The sequence below is a fragment of the Pseudorasbora parva genome, chromosome 23, assembly GCF_024679245.1.
Source record: "Pseudorasbora parva isolate DD20220531a chromosome 23, ASM2467924v1, whole genome shotgun sequence".
NCBI lineage: Eukaryota > Metazoa > Chordata > Actinopteri > Cypriniformes > Gobionidae > Pseudorasbora > Pseudorasbora parva.
In genome coordinates this window covers 32555783-32578640 of record NC_090194.1, presented here as the reverse complement: position 1 = coordinate 32578640, position 22858 = coordinate 32555783, and the positions used below count along the sequence as shown (strand labels likewise).

General features: G+C 37.3%; 1 protein-coding gene across 7 annotated transcripts in view; it reads right to left on the bottom strand.

Annotated features, from left to right (window-relative positions):
* Positions 1–22858, bottom strand: part of slc4a5b (solute carrier family 4 member 5b) — a 56109-nt gene that overhangs the window by 20182 nt on the left and 13069 nt on the right. For 6 of the 7 annotated variants that reach the window (XM_067433414.1, XM_067433417.1, XM_067433416.1 and 3 more), the window contains 7 exons: positions 20037–20104; positions 16099–16299; positions 7203–7329; positions 6177–6337; positions 5366–5515; positions 3351–3446; positions 1789–1844 (listed from right to left, as the gene is read on the bottom strand). In XM_067433414.1, the coding sequence (XP_067289515.1) occupies positions 1789–1844; positions 3351–3446; positions 5366–5515; positions 6177–6337; positions 7203–7329; positions 16099–16299; positions 20037–20103 (858 nt within the window). In that variant the 5' untranslated portion in view covers position 20104. Of the gene's footprint in view, positions 1–1788; positions 1845–3350; positions 3447–5365; positions 5516–6176; positions 6338–7202; positions 7330–12355; positions 12627–16098; positions 16300–20036; positions 20105–22858 lie in introns of those variants that run through there. The other variant, XM_067433420.1, reaches the window with a different exon arrangement.

Genomic DNA, 22858 nt, shown 5'->3' with positions numbered 1-22858 from the left:
ACTCATGAGCTGATCAGCGGAACTACAGTGTGCTGTGAGTTGCTGAAATAAGCCAATCAGAGCAGAGCTTAACAATAATATTCATGACTCTTCCAAATAAGGCAAAAACAGAGCATTACATCCTAGGGACAATTTATAGGGTTGTAAATGTACCTGTAAAACTGTATCTGGACAATTTTTGCCCTTAAATAAGCCACATACCCTCTGGGTAGATATCAGAGAACAATTTAACATATTGTTTCAACTCATTCTAGGGCACCTTTAACCAACTGGTTCAAGGTAAAGTTGGTTCCTAACATTTTTTAAAGACATTTTTTGCTTGAAAAGTGTGCTTGTACTATATTAAAAAAATTATTCTTGGTTTGATGTTTTGTTATTCAATGCAATGAAATACATACATTTTAAAAGGTTTCTAAGTCAATGTTGAGGCCCCTGCATCTATACCTGTACGTTAATCATAAATCATAAAGCTTTTAATGCATGGACAAATGCATGTGCATTTAAGTTAATCAAATTATATAAATTAACTAAAATGAAATATCCTTGCACATGAAATCTGCATGCATTTGACACCTAGCTGTCACATGTATAGTCGGTTTCCTTTGTGTTTGCACTGGTTATGTTCCATTGTTAGTTTCCCGCCACTTATCTGTCTCCTTGGTAACCCTCATTAGTTAATTCTGTTCCAGCTGTGTCTTGTTTATTAACTCGTTTTGGTTCCCTATTAAAGTTCATCTTGTGTAGTCACTCCTTGTTCTAGTGTAAAGTCAGATTTGTGGTGTTTGGTGTTCAGTTATTCTTAAATAATAAAAGCCCATCTGCTTGGAAGTTCTGGATCTCCTCATCTCTGCTGCACTAAACACTGTGACACTAGCATCCCTCCGCCCCATAATTCCTGGGACCCTTGACTTTCAAACTCAGCACGCTCCTGTAGGCCCTAAATGAAAGGGCAGTGACCACATGAAAGTGAGCCGTAGGTGTCCCTTAAAGCAGAAAACCTCATTAAAGAGGACTCAGAATTGGCCCACTTTGAAGTGAGCCGAGCGTGGCGGCACCGTTACAGCAAAGCCCCTCAATCGCCTCAAAATACCTTGGCAAAAATAAGAGCTTTATTGTGTATTTCATATTTTGCTTCATTGTTTTCGTTTTTTGCACCACATACCCAATGATCAAATGAAAGAAAATATTACAAAAAGACTAACAAGTGCTGGCAGCATTTGAGTGACTTAAGCCGGGTGCACACTGTATGATTTATAATAATCCTGTATGACTGATGCTTGTCAGACTGTACAAAAATGATCCTGACTGTAAGCCATGTCACACTGCAGAAAGTCATGTCATTCGTGTCAGACAGTACGGCAGTCAAAGCACATTAAAAACGTACGCATGCAAGAAGACTTGTCCAGGGTTTACATCATCAACCCGTGACATGTCCAGGGTGCAATTACATACGGATCAAATTGTATTCATTTCAATCATGGCTTGTCTTGAAAAGAAAAATGGAAGGAGGTCAAATTTGATTGCAACAGTCATTAATCAGCTGTCAGAGAACATAGCTAGCGATCAAGGAATCCAGATTTCGGATAGTCAACATTTGTCTCAGCCAGACTGTCACCTTACTGCAAAAATGCTCTGAAATGAGTTTCAGATGCAGTGCTTTTGTTTCTAAAATCATCTTGTTTACTCTGTGCTAATGAAAAAAAAAAATTCTGTTCATTTCAATATGTTCATATGAAGCAAAGAAAAAAACATCTCACAATGTTAGGAATACTAATGGAAAACCTGTACCTGGTCGGTGCTGGGCGTGACAGAAATATCATTCATACTGCGGCACTGAGAAGGATCTGAAAAGCACAGATAAAACACTTTGAATATTAATTGAACCAGTTTTGTCATTGTTAACTCAAACTAAAACTAATAAATTAAATATAATAAAGCTGAAATAAAATATAAATATTAGATTTAAAGATTTAAACTCAAACTTAAAAAACATAAACAATAATTAGAAATGCTGCCTGGGCAAATAACTGGGAAAAAAAAATCTGTAAAAGTCAAAGTATTAACAACTTAACTTACTACAACTTCAATAAAAATAAAAATAAAGCTAAATAGAAATAGAAATAGAAAAAACATATAAAAATACCAAAAAAAAAAAAAAAATCACCAAAACTAAAATAAAAACATATGATTAAACTGAAAAATATCATCATTAGCATATAAATAATGCTCAAATAACACGGAATTGAATAATGTGATTTATTTCAGTGTCAAATGCAACCCAAATATAAAAACTAATTCATCCCAAAATATTTTGCAAGCAACAACAATGGGACATAGACACCTCATAGCAAAAAAAAAACTGATTTAAGATTTAGATGGTAATATCATGTTACTTTGATAATATTCCATGCTACTTGATGATTACAATATTCATGTCGCACATCTTAAATCTCTAAAAGTCACACACGCTCACAGAAGTTTTGGAACAGTCCAAATTCTGCTTAGAGATAGGGATATCCATGTCCATGTGACAAAAGTTAGGCCTTTTATAAAATCATGTTTTAATGCTTTCTGCTTTAGTATATATTTAAGACACACTACAGGTTGAAAATGGCAATAAATTAAGATTTTCACATTTTTATTAAAGAAGTTTCTTATGCTCACCAAGTCTTCATTTGTTTGATCAAAAACAATAATATTGTAAAATTATTGTAAAAAATATTTGAATATATTATAAAATAAACATGTACATTATAGATAAAACATTTCTTATTATTATCAGTTTAAAACAGTGGTTAAAATAGAAAATAGTTATTTTTTAATAAATATTTCACCATATTTAGCATTAGAGCAGCCTTGGTGAGCATTAGAGACTTGTTTCAAAAACATTTAAAAAATGTTTTTATTATTTTGGAACCTTTTCTTTAAAGACAAGAAAAAAGATTTTTGTTTTTCTGGCCTAAAGTACCCAGAGTACAGAAACAAATCGTGACAAACAAGAATGAAAAACCAGAGTCAAGACCTTTCTAATAATCTCTAATCCTGAGAACAATGGCAAAAATTCTCTGTTGCATACTTGAGAAATGTTGCAACTACAAACAATTAGTCTGTGAATGATGCTATGCGAAGTTAAAGGTTGTTCACACTGACAGCAGTTTACAGGGTCATGCATTTTGATGCAAGCTTTAGGATTTAGGGTAGCAAAACTTGAGACAGTGTAAAAGCGTATTAAAAAAAACAAAAGTACATCTAATGGCTGCCAGGGTGAACTAAAGATGGAATATTCCAGAGATCTGGAGGTAGTTGTAGCTAAATCTATGGAAGGGAGAAGAACAGAAGCTCAGACTCACGCAGTTTGCTGAGGCCGCCGCTCTGACGAGCTCGCAGGTCCTCAGTGGAGTGGTGGAAACCCGACCCAGAGCGAGGACTCGGGCTCGGACTGCGGTCTGATACAGACCCGAGATCAGACACAGAGAAAGACATGATGAAGACGGCAGGACAGGTGGAAACCCAAGAAATTAGAGTGCCCCTATTATGCTTTTTCAGATATTACCTTTCATGCAGTGTGTAATATAGCTGTCTGTGAATGTAAAAGGTCTACAAAGTTTGGAAGTGCACAACAAATGAAGTTATCATCTCCTAAATGAAAGAGCTGATTCCGAACTGCCGAAACGAGTAGTCAGTAATTACAGTCTTACCTCGGTAACATTTATGTGTAACAATGTAAACATTTGCATAATGCCAGCTTGTGGTCTTCATTGGCTGCCTGTGAAAAACATCTAGTTTGACCTGGTCCACCCAACCAATCAGAGCAGAGTAGCTCTCGGAAAGACGGGGTTTAGAGAGACAGATGCTCCATCCCAATTAGACTACTTATACTACGTCCTAAATGTATGTACTCTCTTTTTGAAGAAAAAGTACATACTTGAGTATGTAGCAAAAGAGTATGCAAGCTTTGGGACACACTAATTCGTCATCTTTAACGGACTCTGTCGCTTAGTTACGTGCATCCCGTCACCGTTTAAACTGCCGTCTCAATCATCGTCACAGTTCAGATCCTCCACATTCAGTTTAATCTCCTACCGTATCGGAGAGAAATGTAGCCGCACGATGATCTGCCATGTGTGTGTCTTTAATGCAGAGACTCTCCTTGTGTGTTTGCAGTGTAAATATAATGATGCATTTAAAAGTTAAAAGTTCACAATGCTGCTGCAGGTGAAATATAATGTGGACAACACTGAATAAATATATTTTAGTCAGGTTAAATACTCATAATTGGACACTCAAACCCCTTTATCTAAACTCTCTACTTAACCGTTGGACTCACACATTCGTCATGTTTGTAGTTTTTTAACACTTTTTATCCGCGTTTGTAGTTCTAATCGAATCCTCGTCCAACTCACAATGGGTTGTGGGCAATATCAGCCATTAGAGTGCGCATCGATCCGCACTTTTAATTCGGACCGGAAATACTAAACCATCCGGGTATCTTTGGAATACTCATTTCAACATACTACAATTTGGGACATACTAATTCTATTTTTGAATACTATTTAGTATGGATAGAATGCGAATTGGGACCAAGCGGCAACCTCCCCAAATCTCTCTTGAAGACAATACGGAAATAATGTAAACTGCAATTCCTCAACAGGCCACTAGGGGCAGGCTCCAGAAGGAGCAGAATCTCATTGAGCCCCATGTTAAAATTCTCAACTTTACAGCAGAAAAAAACATGTTTACAGCCTGGTACAAATTGTGGTTTTGGTCTATACGGCTAATTTTGACCTTCATGACTGTGAGGGGGGTGAATTTTTTTATAACTCAATCGTTTACGTTATATAAAGCCTTTAAGTTCTGCATAATTACGGGCGTGGTTACTTTGAATGACAGGTGGATAGCCATTTCTCCGCCATCTATAGTCATTGCATCACCTCAGCTCCGCCCACATCCCGCCTCTTTGCCCATTTTCTGTTCTCCGGGAGTGACACGCGATGACTCGCTCGCAAGATGGAAACGCCCAGCTCGTCTCTACTTTAAGCTTCAGAACGGCTTATCGTAATCCTATGGGTGACGTCACAGACACTACGTCCATATTTTTTTACAGTCTATGATTGGGACGCAGTGTGAATCTTCGGACGAGTCGTTTTCACTCTTTGAGAAATTAGGTGATGCTGCAACGTATATAAAAAAGTACTTTTTGACCTTTGATCCATGTGGGAAAATAAGGGAAATTTTTAAATAGCATAATAAGGGGCACTTTAATAAAAAAAAGTTCATTGGAAATGATTTGAAAAGGCAAATGTCAGAAAGAGTAAGGGAATTCTGGGATTGTCACTGTGGGACAGGTTACGTAGCTAACACTTACTTGAGGGGCTGGATTTTCCGAGGTCAGCCAGTGAGCGGTGGATCGGCTTCTTGGTCTGGTGACGGTGCTTCCGTAAGAGGACGAAACTGACCTTCTCACGGATCTCTGGAGCTATAAGACCCTCCTGCACCTGCTTCTCAATAATGTCATCTGTGAAAGGGAGAAAAATACAGACAAAGGCACTCAAATCCATACTTAAATAACACAGGAAAACATATGAGGTCTAATTTTGTTATGGAAAAAATATGGAATAGCAAATGGAAGGCTACTTCTTCTCAAATGTTTCTCTTGAGGAAAAGTAATCTCACTCTGTCTTCTCTAGATCTCAACAATGTCTCAAAATGCTCAGATTTATTATGTATATTTAACATTATGACCACTGACCGGTGAAATTAATAACACTGATGATCTCTTCATTACGGCACCTGTTAGTGGGTGGGATATATTAGGCAGGAAGTGAACATTTTGTCCTCAAAGTTGATGTGTTAGAACCGTGAAAAAAGCGTAAGGATTTGAGCGAGTTTGACAAGGGGCCAAATTGTGATGGCTAGACAGCTCAACTGGGTCAAAGCATCACCAAAACTGCAGCTCTTGTGGGATGTTCCCAGTCTGCTGTGCTCAGTATCTAAAAAAAGTGGTTTAAAGAAGGAAAAGGGGTGAACCCGGCGACAGGGTCATCATGGGTGGCCAAGGCTCATTGATGCACATGGGAGGTAACTTGGTTAATGATGTGCATTCAAACTCAAGTTCAGTAGTCCCAGATTAATTTGTGAGTCTTTTTCTGCTCTTCATGAGCAGAAGGTGTACTGACCCACTATCTGCGGCAGAGAGTATCCCTCCAGATCCAGCAGGATGCAGCCAGTCTGCAGGCAGGTACGCAGCTCAAACAGGCTATGCAGAGACAGCGTGGACACATGCGGCTTGCTCCACCTCTCTCCACCCTCCTCCACCTTCTCCTCAAACTTAACCCACCTGACGCAACACACAGAAGATGCAACAAGACCTTGACAACACACTTTTCTTCTCATGTACCAACAGATGGATGAAACCATGAAACCTTTTGGGGTTTACATTTGTAAATGAAATGGCAGGAAATCGTTCTTTGACAAATTGCCTTTGTTCTTCTTTTGTAAGTTTCTTTGGATAAAAGTGTCTGTTAAATGCATAAATGTAAATGTCATAAATTAATTCTGGAAGTCTAAGCACAGCAATGACATCAAAGCATACAATTTTAGACTGGATGCATCACTCAACATAACCTTTTCATAATTTAAATCAGAGCTTTTCAAACTGAAGAGGCCACAAGGGAGGGATAGGTGGACTATTCTAGTGGAAAACTAGTGGAAAACTATTCTAGTACAAAAATGTTTTAAATTAATAAATAAGACTAAAAATGTAAAGAAAATAAAGTATTTAAAGTAAATAAAATATATTAAAAATATATATTAGTGATTAAATATATTAATTATTAAAATATTACATAAACATAATAGATTAAATAAAAAATCATTTGAATAATATACATTTATAGAAATTACATTGAAATTAAATAAACAAACAAATAAATAATACATTTAACAATACATTTCTATGGTGGGTTGAAAAATATATAATAATGTAACTTAACAGAAATTAATTTTAGATTTATAATATACATATTTCTGAATATAATTTGAGCCTTTTTAAAAGATAGATGTCTTTTAAATTTTAGGATGGAGGTCCCTTTATTACAAGGATGATCATGTTTAGGGGGCCAAAAGATTGAAAGTCCCTGATTTTAAATAATGTCACAAAAGGCTTCAGAAGTGTGTGTTTTGTGTCATCTTGTTTGTGTCACCTGGCCGACTCTTTCCACTCCATCTCTCCGCCCTCATGCTGCAGTGTGTCCATCTCAGTGAAGAGGGTGGGTGTGGGCTCATCTTCCTCTCTGAGGATGTGGCGTAGTCTCTCAGCAGCAGGGGACACTGTCACAAAAGATAGTTTTTTAAAATGCAAAGCCATGCATTACCTTTAAATGCAATGGAGTAGAGCAATGCAGGTATGATAAACAAGTATCTGAACTTTTTATGGTATGGTGTTGTTCTCCAGGGGTTGGGCTTGGCCCCTTAGTCCTAGTAAAAGAAACTCTTAATGCTTCAACATACCAAGACATTTTGGACAATTTCATGCTCCCAACTTTGTGGGAACAGTTTGGGAATGGCCCCTTCCTGATACAACATGACTGCGCAACAGTGGACAAAGCAAGGTCCATAAAGACATGGATGAGTGAGTTTGGTGTGGAGGAACTTAACTATACAGGGAGTGCAGAATTATTATGCAAATGAGTATTTTGACCACATCATCCTCGTTATGCATGTTGTCTTACTCCAAGCTGTATAGGCTGGAAAGCCTACTACCAATTAAGCATATTAGGTGATGTGCATCTCTGTAATGAGAAGGGATGTGGTCTAATGACATCAACACCCTATATCAGGTGTGCATAATTATTAGGCAACTTCTTTCCTTTGGCAAAATGGGTCAAAAGAAGGACTTGACAGGCTCAGAAAAGTAAAAAATAGTGAGATATATTGCAGAGGGATGCAGCAGTCTTAAAATAGCCAAGCTTCAGATGCGTGATCATCGAACAATCAAGCGTTTCATTCAAAATAGTCAACAGGGTCGCAAGAAGCGTGTGGAAAAACCAAGGTGCAAAATAACTGCCCGTGAACTGAGAAAAGTCAAGCGTGCAGCTGCCAAGATGCCACTTGCCACCAGTTTGGCCATATTTCAGAGCTGCAACATCACTGGAGTGCCCAAAAGCACAAGGTGTGATATACTCAGAGACATGGCCAAGGTAAGAAAGGCAGAAAGTCGACCACCACTGAACAAGACACACAAGCTGAAACGTCAAGACTGGGCCAAGAAATATCTCAAGACTGATTTTTCTAAGGTTTTATGGACTGATGAAATGAGAGTGAGTCTTGATGGGCCAGATGGATGGGCCCGTGGCTGGATTGGTAAAGGGCAGAGAGCTCCAGTCCGACTCAGACGCCAGCAAGGTGGAGGTGGAGTACTGGTTTGGGCTGGTATCATCAAAGATGAGCTTGTGGGGCCTTTTTGGGTTGAGGATGGAGTCAAGCTCAACTCCCAGTCCTACTGCCAGTTTCTGGAAGACACCTTCTTCAAGCAGTGATGCAGGAAGAAGTCTGCATCCTTCAAGAAAAACATGATTTTCATGCAGGACAATGCTCCATCACACGCGTCCAAGTACTCCACAGCGTGGCTGGCAAGAAAGGGTATAAAAGAAGAAAATCTAATGATATGGCCTTCTTGTTCACCTGATCTGAACCCCATTGAGAACCTGTGGTCCATCATCAAATGTGCGATTTACAAGGAGGGAAAACAGTACACCTCTCTGAACAGTGTCTGGGAGGCTGTGGTTGCTGCTGCACGCAATGTTGATGGTGAACAGATCAAAACACTGACAGAATCCATGGATGGCAAGCTTTTGAGTGTCCTTGCAAAGAAAGGTGGCTATATTGGTCACTGATTTGTTTTTGTTTGGTTTTTGAATGTCAGAAATGTATATTTGTGAATGTTGAGATGTTATATTGGTTTCACTGGTAAAAATAAATAATTGAAATGGGTATAAATTTGTTTTTTGTTGAGTTGCCTAATAATTATGCACAGTAATAGTCACCTGCACACACAGATATCCCCCTAAAATAGCTAAAACTAAAAACTAAAACTTCCAAAAATATTCAGCTTTGATATTAATGAGTTTTTTGTGTTCATTGAGAACATGGTTGTTATTCAACAATAAAATGAATCCTCAAAAATACAACTTGCCTAATAATTCTGCACTCCCTGTACACTATCATTAAAAAATTGGGTGTCGAAAAGATTTTTTTATGGTTTTGAATGGTTTCTCTTATGATCACCAAGGCTGCATTTATTTGATTAAAAATACAGTAAAAACGGTAATATTGTGAAAAATTTTCTCTTTACAATTTAAAGTAATAATTTTCTATCATAAATTGTAAAATATAATTTATTCCTGTGATCAAAGCAGAATTTTCTGCATCATTACTCAAGCCCTCAGTGTCACATGATCCTTCAGAAATCATTCTAATATGATTTGATGCTCAAGAAACATTTCTTATTATTATCAGTGATGAAAAAAGTTGTGCTGCTTCATGTATTGGTGGAAACTGTGATACATTTTCTTGTTTAGTATTGTTTGATGAATAGAAAGTTCTCAAAGTAAAATCATTCTTTTATGGTCACTTTTGATCAATTTACTGAATCCTTGCTGAGTAAAAGAATTAATTAAAAACAGCAACTTTTGATCAGCAGCGTTTGCATGATGCTAGTGTGTTGTGGGTGGTTATGTATGACTCGGTCCCTCTTTCAATGTAAAGAGTGTATTTCTTCACCTGTTATATAAACTGTCATGTGAAAATCTTGTAACGTTGAAATGAAAGTGTAGATGCTTTCATCTAAATATTTTTTTTTAATAAGGACCATTGCAAGCAATTAAGCATGAAGAAAAAGTAAGCAAATAAAAAAATACATGCAAACGGGTCAATAATAGCCTGTAGCTCAACACACCATAACTGTACAAATGAGTTTGATTCTATGCACTAAACAGAAGCCTATTGAACTGGATGACGTATAAGTTTGGGTGTTAGGTTTTGCCTTCAGCTCTGAACTGACCCTGCGCTGACCTTCCTAAAATGAAATCTGAATATGACAGGACAGGACCACAATGCACGGCTCCCGAGGCCATCATTTGTTCATAATTCATGTATCTAATCAGAACTAGAATTTGATTTCAAAAGCCTGAGCTTTCAGATCTGAGAACACACTGAATTCAGCTCAGGTCTTCACTCGAGTCATGCATCAGCCGATAACTTGATGTACAAAGTCAGAATCAAATCTATTTTAGGACCATTTTTGTATGTTATTTTTTGACATTAGTTTTTTATGAAAATTAAGAACATTTTCCCTAAAATGCACATTATACTACAGATGTTATACTTTTAATTTATTTGTAATTATCTTTATCCTTAATTATTATTATTTGTTTGGCGCTGTTCTATCTCCCAGGATTGTTTAAAGATAAGTATCTTAATAATCTTCCTTTGAAGATTAATATCGTAGTCTAAATGTGCACAAATCTCTGCATAAAAGAGACTAATATTTGAAGGCATATCAAAAGAATTAGTTCGCTAGATTTAGTTTAAATAACCACATGACAGTGTCTTAATTTAATCTGATGTATAATGCCAGAATCAATATCTAATGTCAATAGACCTGTATTGATTTAATCAAAATGATTGACTGACTATATATATATATATATATATATATATATATATATATATATATATATATATATAGTCAGTCATTTTGATTAAATCAATACAGGTCTATTGACATTAGATATTGATTAATATGTATATATATATACATACATAAATTCAAGTGCAGGTTACATATTACATATTATCTTAATATATATATATATATATATATATATATATATATATATATATATATATATATATATATATATATATATATATATATATATATATATATATATATATATATACACACATAAATTCAAGTGGAGATTACTAAAACCTGTTCAGAAGCTTATTAAATCTGATGTTTAGAGCAATCTATTGAAAATTCGAGGTGCAAGTCGTTGCCTGTGAGCTCAAGCATGACAATCTTTTTGTGACCTTTCTCTCAATATCTGGCTTTTCCTCTGGATTATTAGCACGTGGGTGTTTTTCTCCATGTAATCCTTCTAATCCTAAAGTAAAAATCACAAATACGTGTGGTTGTAGAATGCCAATGCAGAGTAGAGTACAACGCACCAGCTTATTTATAGCTCATACACTTCAATCATACTTTTACAGAGTCACTAGATATTCGAGGTTGGTTGTTGGTATACTGTACGTGTTGCCGTAGGATTAATCGACAATGCAGTCTTTAGTTACTGACCCTGAAACATTTTTATTCCAATAAATTCCCAACATTTCATTGTGTTTCATAATTTAAATAGATGCATGTATTTAATGTAGAACTATGCCAATATGGACACTAATGAACATGTAAACAAAGTTTAACACAAGTTCTTATAGAAGTTTGTAGAATTCTTATAGATCAGTTGTAGACTGATCTCAGTAATGTGTCTTTACATCCAGTGGCGATGGGAGAATTTCATTAAACCTGGTGTGTGGCTCAATTGCATATTCAAATTACAAGATAAAAAGTAAATAATAATAAATTATATCTTGCTTTGACAATAAGCCTAGTTAAGGACCACTATTTATTTTTGTGACTTTTATGACAATTACATTTTTTTCCCTCAAATGCTCATCATACAACAGATATCTTACTTTTGAATGTATTTGTATAAATCATTATTCTTAATTATTATTATTTGTTTGGTGTTTATATATATATATATATATATATATATATATATATATATATATATATATATATATATATATATATATATACACACACACACACACACACACACACACACACATTAATGTTATACAGTTAAGAAAAATCTATATAATAAAATCAGCAAAAATTAAGCATTATTAATTGCTATCCTGATATACTTTACCATTTAAATATTTTATCATCATTTTTGTGCATTAGAGAAAAGTGATTTGTGGGGTTAATATCCTTAAATGTCATGAAAAAATAAAAAGCTTGTCCTATGTTTCACAAGGCTTTAAAAAATAGCCTACAATCATCAACCAACCTTGTGACTTCAGTGATGGTTGATCAGCAAAAATGTTTTGCTAATAGACTAATAGACACAACAAGGTCCTGAACTACCAGTGTCAAACTCCAAACCAAATGTACTCTGACCACAATTACAGAAAGAAACTCTCTGGGAGAAAACAAAGAGGAAAACATGGCAGCAATAGAAAGGAAACGAGACGAAGAGCAGATTGGTGGCGTCTGTGACTGTACCTGTGCAGCTGCTCAGTAGAGTGTTCTGAGAGCCCAGACTGGACGTCAGTGACTGTATAGAGTCCTGAATGCTAAATGACCCCGACAACATACGGTGTTCCTGCTCCATCCTTCAGTAACTCCAATGTTTAATGTATCATTGAAAGAAAAACATCCACAATAACTATTCTGAAATGTCAACTTGCTCCTGTTGGTTTCAGCCTCTTTTTGATGAACCCGTCAGGCCTTTTCCCTCATGTTATATGCACCTTCCAGTGAGCAATGCTCTTGTTCTTGAAATTCTCTCTTCAGCAATGTTGCTCTTTCCTGAAAACTAAAGCAGGGCAAAGTGCCACACGCATGAATGACCCAACAAGTGTTTTTCTCCTCCTCCAGCTTTGCTGATTCCCCCCCCTCTCCCTCTCTCACTTCAGAATTTAAGTCTAAAACCTCAAACAACTCTCAGACGTTTCCATCAATAATCCTCAGCGATGCATGTTATTTTAAAGCAGTAACTGTATCAGGGTTATTATAGTTGTTTACGCTTATTTTTAAGGTGATGTAGGGTACTTAGCGTACTTTAAGGTGACGTAGGGTAAAGTGTACTAAGGCCATGTCCCAAATGGCACACTTCATTGTGCACTTTCGGTCTTGTGGACTTAAAGGGTTAGTTCACCCAAAAATGAAAATTTGTCATTAACTCCTCACCCTAACGTCGTTCCACACCCGTAAGACCTCCGTTCATCTTCAGAACACAGTTTAAGATATTTTATATTTAGTCTGAGAGCGTATGCAAGTGTATGCACACTATACTGTCCATGTCCAGAGAGGGAATAAAAACATCATCACAGTAGTCCATATGTAACATCAGTTAGTTCATTAGAATCTCTTGAAGCATCGAAAATACATTTTGGTCCAAAAATCACAAAAAGTACGACTTTATTCAGCATTGACTTCTCTACCTGGTTTGTTTTCAATCCTCAAATAAAGATTCAAACGGTTATGAATCAGCGTATTGATTCGTGATTCGGATCACCAATGTCACATGATTTTAGCAATTTGGCAGATTGAAACACAATCCGAATCATTATGGATGAGCAGGAACACCGTATCTTGGCGGGGTTGTTTAGTATTGAGGACTCTACAAGTGCCAGTTTCTGCAGTATAGTGATACACTTGCATATGCTCTCAGACTAAATCTAAAATATCTTAAACTGTGTTCTGAAGATGAACGGAGGTCTTACTGGTGTGGAACGACATTAGGGTGAGTCATTAATGACATCAATTTAATTTTTGGGTGAACTAACCCTTAAAAATGGCCATTACGTGCACGTGTCCGTTAAATCCAGGCGGAAACCTCCCGCGATCTCTCTTGAAGTCAATACGGAAGCAATGTAAACTGCAATTCCTCAACTGGCCGGCTCCAGAAGGGAGCAGAATCTCATTGAGCCCCATGTTAAAATGCCCAACTTTACAGCAGAAAAAAACATGTTTACAGCCTGGTACAAATTGTGTTTTTTGTCTATACAGCTAATTTTGACCTTTGTGACAACTGTGAGGGGGGTGATTTTTTTTTATAACTCATTAGTTTACGTTGCATAAAGCCTTAAAGTCATTAGTCTATAGTCATTGGGTCACCTCAGCTCCACGCACATCCCGCTTTTTTGCCCATTTTCTGTTATGCGGGAGTGACACGCGATGACTCGCTCGCAAGATGGCAACGCCCAGCTCGTCTCTAATATACGCTTCAGAACAGCTTAACGGAATCCTATGGGTGACCCTACTACATAAACCAAAACTCTAGCTACAATCTGTCCACATACAAAGCATGAGCAGCGGTTACAACCGGCACTTTATTTCCACTTTTCAAATGTTCTTCATTTTTATTGAAAATAAACACCTCCAATCTGATATGTGATGAGAAAAGGAAGTACATCGAGTCTGGCAAAAGGTGGATTCGAACCGCAGGTTGAATTGCATCAAATCTTAAAGGGGTGGTTGCATGCGATTTCACTTTTTTAACTTTAGTTAGTGTGTAATGTTGCTGCTCGAGCATAAACAGTATCCTCAAAGTTACAGCGCTGAAAGTTCAATGCAAACAGAGATATTGTCTTTTAAAGGTATGGCAGTTTATTGCCTACAAAAATGGCCGGTTTGGACTACAACGAGCTTCTTCCTGGGCTGGTGACATCATAAACCCTCTGTAGTCACCGCAGATGTGACTTCTGCCCGTGATGAGAAGGGGCGTGGCGTTTCCGGACAACCTGTGCTTGGCACTTCAGCCAATAAAAATACAGAAAACTGCATTTGGCCATCTAACCAATCTAAGACCATTGAGTTTTTCGGAGGGATGGGCTTCATAGGAAGCAAACGAGCCGTTCAAAGGACAGTGGAGAAAGCGGTGTGGAATAAAGTGAAAATATAAGAAAAATACGGTGTAAAAATAAAGAAGAAGTACATGTTATACTGCACCCCATAAACACAACCAAGCTTAGAAAAAAAACACGGAACCACCCCTTTAATGTCGCGCACCTTTCCACTACACTATCACGACATATAAAATCTGCACTTGGAATTTAAATGTCTTACTTGGATGGATGGGTTCTCTCTCGCGTTAATGCGATTTTTTAAAAGTCCTTTTTATAGAATTTTGAATCACTGCTGTTTTTCTACCACACAACTGCAAATCATAGGCTAAGTGAATAGGTAAACACACTTCATGAAGTCACAGGCGTGAGCTGCGTCATGAGACAGTCTGACACCTAATTGCCTAACACAGCAGTCAATCAAACTCATTAAGCATTATGCAAAAAAACATAGACTGTAAAAAACACATTATATTAATTATGAAGCTGCAGACTCGGAGCCTGCATCCACAGGCCCGCACTCAGAGTCCCGCATTCTCAGACCCCTCGTTTTTTTGAAAAAGCGCCTCCTGCTGTTCTAATGATCGCATAACACCTTTATCCAAATAGGAGGCAATATTAGTGTCCTTTCATTTAAAATTTTCCAAATAAATTTTTGCATTTTTGCAATTTTTGGATATTTGCATTCCCAAAAAATATCAATGTGTTCAATGTGTTCTCTATGTACTTTAACCATCTTGCTGTAAACAGGGCAAAGCAAAGAAAAACGGAAGAAAGAATTGTGTTAGTGCATGACTTTACTTTTCATCTTCAATTGCAGAAGGTAAATAAGAAGTATTAGAGTGCTTAAAGGGATGCTTCACCACCCTCTCTCATTTCTGTCAATAGGGGGGAGGGGGAGATGTGAGGGAGGATGTTTCAGCTATTCCGCCATACATTTTAGTTCTCCTTTTTTATCCGCTTAGAAATGCGCCACGTTTTATTTTGTGTCACCATACTGGATTGTTCAACTATTCGTGTAACTGTATTTAAATAGGGAAAACGTGGAGGTGTTTGGTCGCTTCTAACTTGATCTCTGTTTGGTACCATAGTGAATGAACTGGGCTTAGTGGGCTAAGCTAAATGCTATCAGATCGTCACCGCGCGTCAGAGAGATTAAGTGCACACACTCATACGAGAGAGGTATGTATTAACTCGTTTTAGTTAAGGGAATAACAGTTTAATATGAAAAAGTGGTGAAGTATCCCTTTAATATCTGCTAACACTTTATTCTGATTCCCCAACATACATTCTACAGACTTTAAGTACCTTCGCAAGTAGTCTTTAATTGTATTTTGATTGAAACTAGAACTTTTTATGTTATGTCAGCATAATAATAACTGGTTAAGAGAAGCTCACTGATGGAGTTGATGTCAGAGAGCTCGTTTGAATCCTGCTCCCCATCATCTGCATCACATGGTTCCTCTCGATCCTGATGTTCATGACGGTTGTGGTGTTTCTCCCGGCCTTCACGGTCATGGGAATGCCGTGACGTGTGCCTGTGATGTCTGCGCTTCCTTCTGTAACTCCGTGGCACTGGGACGCCAATGTAGACAGACTCTAAAATCAGAAAATGAAAAGCCTGTGTGTAAATGACCATTAAATCCCCCATTCACTGAAGTAGGCTGTCACCTTTACCTCCTTCCATAGAGGGCAGTGTTGCATTCAATGCAGGAAGAAGGTTTTCACTAAAAAGGACTTTTATACTAAACTTTATCTAAATGTTTCAAAATAACCTTTTATTTTTGGGTTGTCAAATGATGCTTGAGAAATACCTAATGTTGACATTCTACACTTTCTTGTTTTATTTCTACATGAATTGTCATTCTGATTAACGCTACCAGAGAAGAAAGGTTATTTTTTGGGTACTTTCCATGCATATATGTTTAAAAGGTTTCTTTCTACCGCTTAGCTCCTGGCTGATGAAGGGCACAAAGTTCTGTTTGAATTTTATTCTATGTAGTAAACTTTGACAGACTTTGTGTTTATATTTTCTATCTAAAATGTTTAAAGTTAGTTGGGTGGTTTCTCTTGGTTCGCATTTTAGATGGATTGTTTACAGCAAATCTAGTCTTTATTCGGTCATTATATATATATGTTTTTTCTCTCTAAATTGAGATTGTCAGTTTTACCAAAATTAAAGGTGCCCTAGAATGAAAAATTGAATTAACCTTGCCATAATGAAATAATAAGAGTTCAGTACATGGACATCACATACTGTGAATCTTAAACACCATTGCCTCCTATTTCTTATGAAAATCTCGAGAATCAAAAACACCACGGGGAAAAAAAAGTGCTTCTCAACATAAACCCAACCGTGACGCAAGCGTTGGAGATCATTTATATGTACCACCCCAACATTTGCATCTGTCCAAACATGTTCATTGTCAGGCGGAACTGACGAAGCCGAATCATTGAGACTGCAGGTAAAGACACTGGAGGATAGCAAAAATGGCAGCTCTCATGACACACGTCATGTTTAGGCTGTGCTGGGGACGTGAGGACTTTTCATATGTCAACAGTCATGGTTGAGGTTTATTATAATCGGATACCACAACAAATCGTTTGTTTGTTCGGCCCATTTCAAGCAAGCTTCACTCAGCATCTTAAACTGAAGAAAGGGGCTAACTGTATTCCTGCAAGCAGTAAGTCATTTATCCACTTATTGACTAGCTGTTTAAACAATTTCTGATTAAATTGAAAGTTTCTTAGAGAGCCCGCATTGTCTAGATAACGCAAGATGCTAGTACAGTAACAACAGGAAACTCCAAGTACCATACAAAACTAAATAGTGTGTCTAAAGGTAATATTAGGACAAAGGGTAATATTATTTTGTATTACAAAATACAACCGTATTTACGTTGCTTACAGATCGTTCACTCTATCCTTCTAGCAAACGTCACCTTTTCCACCATATAAGTTAAATCGACAGTCATTTGACAAGGCTATTCATTTTGTAAAAATATAAGTTATATATTTATATTTTTGAGAACTGAAGTAGGCCTATGATGTTTTTGCATGTTTGTATTAAGAGTACATCACAGTCACTGCGTAGCCTACACTGTGACTAACGTTATATAAACATGCAATATCGTTGACGAAAAAAGACAAGTCTAAAATGTCGACTGAATGACACTTTAAGCAGAACATCTCAAATGGAGATTGCTGAAATGCAGCTTACTTGTTTATTAGTGTGTTCAGATCATCCGCGCGCAAGAGAGAGCTCACGTGCATATGGTTGCCAGATTGGACAAGCTTTGGAAAACACCGGATGTGTTTTTTTCACAGAAAAGCTCTGTTTGGGGGATTTAAATGACCGAAATCTGGCAACCGCACGAACGCAAGCTCTTTCTCGTGCGCGGATGATCTGAAAACACCAATAAACAAGTAAGCTGCATTTTAGCAATCTCCATTTGAGATGTTTTGCTTAAAGTGTCATTCAGTCGGTCTGTGTTCAGTCAGGACTGTCAGGAGTCAAAAGCCGCTTCGCTGAACAGCAGAACTGCTGTGAGCGGCTGAAATAAGCCAATCAGAGCAGAGCTCAACATTAATATTCATAATTCATGAAATAAGGCAAAAACAGAGCATTACATCCTAGGGACAATTTCTAGGGTTGTAAATGGACCTTCAAAACTGTATCTGGACTAATTTTGCCCTTAAATAAGCCACATACCCTCTAGGTAGATATCAGAGGACAATTTAACATATTGTTTCAACTCATTTTAGGGCACCTTTAATTCATTGTCAGCGAAGGTGTTTCATTAAGTTCATATTGCACTCTAAAGAGAGATTGTTGTAATTAAAGCAATTCATAAATCCATATCCAAGTCATTCAGGCACATTGAAGAAGTTTGTCAATTGTTTTAAAACTAATTCTGCTAAGTGCTTTATGTGCATTAAAGCTACTGCCAATGTTAAAATAATAGTGCAGTGATTCAGTTATGCAGTTAATAGTTATTCAGGCTTACTACAGAACAGTAATGTAATGTTATTACATTAGCCTTTATATTAAAATATATGCTTTATTATTGTCACATGCTGTATTGTGTAGGTCATCTAGATTGCAAATGTATCTATTAGTTTATAGGTTTATGGGCATTTATACAATTTGCACAGACGTCTAATTATTGTGTATTTGGATTATTAGGAACACCGCTTCAATTTCTCATTAATGCAATTATCTAATCAACCAATCACATGGCAGTTGCTCCAATGCATAAGGGGTGTGGTCCTGGTCAAGACAACCTCCTGAACTCCAAACTGAATGTCAGAATGGGAAAGAAAGGTGATTTAAGCAATTTTTAGCGTGGCATGGGTATTGGTGCCGGACGGGCCGGTCTGAGTATTTCACAATCTGCTCAGTTACTGGGATTTTCACGCACAACCATTTCTAGGGTTTACAAAGAATGGTGTGAAAAGGAAAAAAAACATCCAGTATGCGGCAGTCCTGTGGGCGAAAATGCCTTGTTGATGCTAGAGGTCAGAGGAGAATGGGCCGACTGATTCAAGCTGATAGAAGAGCAACTTTGACTGAAATAACCACTCGTTACAACCGAGGTATGCAGCAAAGCATTTGTGAAGCCACAACACGCACAACCTTGAGGCGGATGGGCTACAACAGCAGAAGACCCCACCGGTACCACTCCTCTCCACTACAAATAGGAAAAAGAGGCTACAATTTGCACAAGCCCACCAAATTTGGACAGTTGAAGACTGGAAAAATGTTGCCTGGTCTGATGAGTCAGTGGCCGCTTTGGATGGCCATAGGGTCTGTTAAAAGCGCTATATAAATGCAGTCCATTTACCATGTACCCATCCTCTGATGGCTACTTCTAGCAGGATAATGCACCATGTCACAAAGCACGAATCATTTCAAATTGGTTTCTTGAACATGACAATGAGTTCACTGTACTAAAATAGCCCCACAGTCACCAGATCTCAACCCAATAGATAATCTTTGGGATGTGGTGGAACGGGAGCTTCGTGCCCTGGATGTGCATCCCACAAATCTCCATCAACTACAAGATGCTATCCTATCAATATGGGCCAACATTTCTAAAGAAAGCTTTCAGCACATTGATGAGTCAGTGCCACGTAGAATTAAGGCAGTTCTGAAGGTGAAATGGGGTCAAACACAGTATTAGCATGGTGTTCCTAATAATCCTTAAGGTAAGTGTATATATATATATATTGTAAAAATAATTGTACATTTTGATATTTGGAAAGAAAACAGTAAACAAAAATAATTGAATTAGTTTCTTTCAGGTACATTTGCCAAAATATAACCATCCTCTCACCATCCTCATCCCCATTATGTCTGCTGCGGTGACCACTTCTCCTGCTGCCATGCGAGTCATGGTCCATCCTGATATGAAAACAAAAAGAGTAGAATAAAGATTAGGTAAGATCAGGTGAGAGAGTTCAGGCAAAACTGCACTGGTCAGTTTTAAGATTTTGGTTTATTTTACTTACATTAAATGTCGTTTTTTAGATTAGAGGTAAGAAATAATCTAAAAGACATAGTTTAAGTATTTTATTACACTTTATTTATTTGAGTCAGTAGATTTCAATTAATATCTTTAACCCATATTATACTTTTTTGAATATTAGCTTTCATGCAGTGTAACATAGCTGTTTGTGAGTGTAAAAGGTCTACAAAACTTCAAAAGATCAAAGTGCACAACAAATAAAGTTATTGTCTAAGAAAGAATCGATCCTGAACTGCAGAAATGAGCCATCAGTAATTCCATTCTCTCTTTCTGTTACAAACCTATGTAGTTTTATGACTAATTTGCATAGTGTCCACCCTGTGGACTTCATTGACTGCCTGTGAACAAGATCTACTTTGACCCGCCCTCAAACACTGTAGTTGTAGATGAGACTGGAAGAGTTTGATTTGTGGTGTCGACAAGTCAAGAAGACGCTGTTTTCGTATCGCATCACTGTGTGTCAAGTACTGAGGAAGATCCAGAGCTGAAATTCAGATATGGTAATGAGAGTTTCATTTCTGATATGCCCATACCCCCAATTCTGATTTCTGATTTTGAAAAGAGGGCCCTATTTTAACGATCTGAGTGCATGGTCTGAAGTACATGGCGCAGGTAAACTTAGTGAGTGTCCAAATCCACTTTTGCTGGTTTAACGACGGAAAAATCGGCCAGTGCATCAGTGCATCAGCTTGGTCCAATAGGGTTGTATATAGACAATTAATGAGTGTGTTATGGGCATAACCTGTAATGAACCAATCAGAGCCTCATCTCCCATTGCCTTTAAAAGCCAGTTGCGCTTGAACCATGGCGGAATTTGCGAGCGGAAAGACTGAACTCTTCTCCAGAGAGGAATCCTTTTATTTTTAATATTTAAAAATGTTTGTGTGCTCCTGGCAATCCCTGAGTGTGGAATAAGCAGAGTGTACTTGTGTTGTGCACCCGCCTATAGGTGCATATTACTAAAGCGGCCTTTAAAAAAAATACTGCGCTGTTGACTTTAGACCAGGTTTCAGTAGGTCAATGGCACAGTCATTTTCAGTTCCTGAAAATAGTAATGCCAACAATGCGCCTGAACACCTTGTTTTTAGACCAGCACGCCCATGGGTGAACAGATGGGTGCGGGTGCATTTGCTATTTAAACAACATGACTCAGTAACTGCGTCGGACTGAAACTAGCAAAAAACTATTTCATCGCACCTGCCATCACATTTTGTCGGGTGTATGATGGGGTCTTAATTCTAATTATGTCAAAAGAAATTCACAAAAATGTTGAACCTGACTCTATCCAATGTTTAAGTATGTACATTTGCATACTAAAACAACATTTCAGAAAACTTGTAAAGCAAAATAGTTGTTCTAAATGTACTGTGATTAACTGGGGAAGTATGGTGATATCTATTAGTTACAATTGTGGAAGCTATACATATATCACCAAGTGCATTTACACACATTTAATTTGTGCTTAACAGTTCTGGTCACATTTTTTAAAGCAGCCAGTTGTTTCAATGCCTCCAGCACGGTCACTGGATACGTCTCAGTATCCAACCTAAAAGAACAGTGCGCGATGTGGCACGTGGACCTGCAGCTTCATTAAATCAATGTCTCTGTTGCTGGCGGGAAAGGAAAACCCAATGCATCGGCATAATTATGGGAGGATTTCCACTGTCAGCACACACACACAAATGTGGATCTCTTATGTCAAACACTGTCACATAATTGATTGATTCATACATTCAGAAGCAGTAGCTGTGTCTCACATCATCTGCATTACAAAAATCCCAACCCATGGCACAGTGCATGTGCTTGCAACACTCCAGCGGGTGTCCTGCTTCAATCTCCTTTCAACTACATTCATAAAGGCCATAAATAAATACAACTGTACTGAAGGAATAAGTATTAAAATTGAATTTTGTTTATTCTGCGGCGATATTCGATTCATGAACAAATCATGCTTTTGAGTCAAATCTTTTTAATGAATCCAAACAATAATTTCAATGATTTCTTTTAAGATGCGTTCATTCTCCAGTTCTTTAGAAATCATGTCAAAGCCTGGAAAATAACCGGGCCTTTTTCTTCCACAAGATCAGAATGTGTAAAATGTACATTCATACATAAATTGCCAAATTGAATTTAATGTGACAATTTGTATACAAAAATGGATTTATGAACAATTCACACAGATTTTTCTATTCTGCTTGTCTTTCATTAATAAAGAAACACAAACGATTAAATCCCTGTCGTGTGAAATGACAATTCTGTCAGTAATATAACACCATTTTAATTACTCATCAATCTGTTGGCCGCTCAAGCTGAAGTGCTGTAATGCAAGATGGCATTTAATACAGTTATTAACACTATGTGATGATCAGTGTCCTTCACACCAGATAGAAAACAACTGAAACAGATAATCAGGACTGACAGCGCCATTGATCCGCAGGAGAACCCGATGGGGCTCAGATCATATGCCGGAGAAAAATGTGGGAAAATGTCAACATATTTACACATTAAATGACTCTTACACAAAGACTTATGAACCAAGTCCAATGCTATAAATAAAGAATTTGTTGGTTGATTAAATTGCAGAAATGCAGAAAACCTGTTTGAAAACTATTTTTTTGCAATTCCACTGG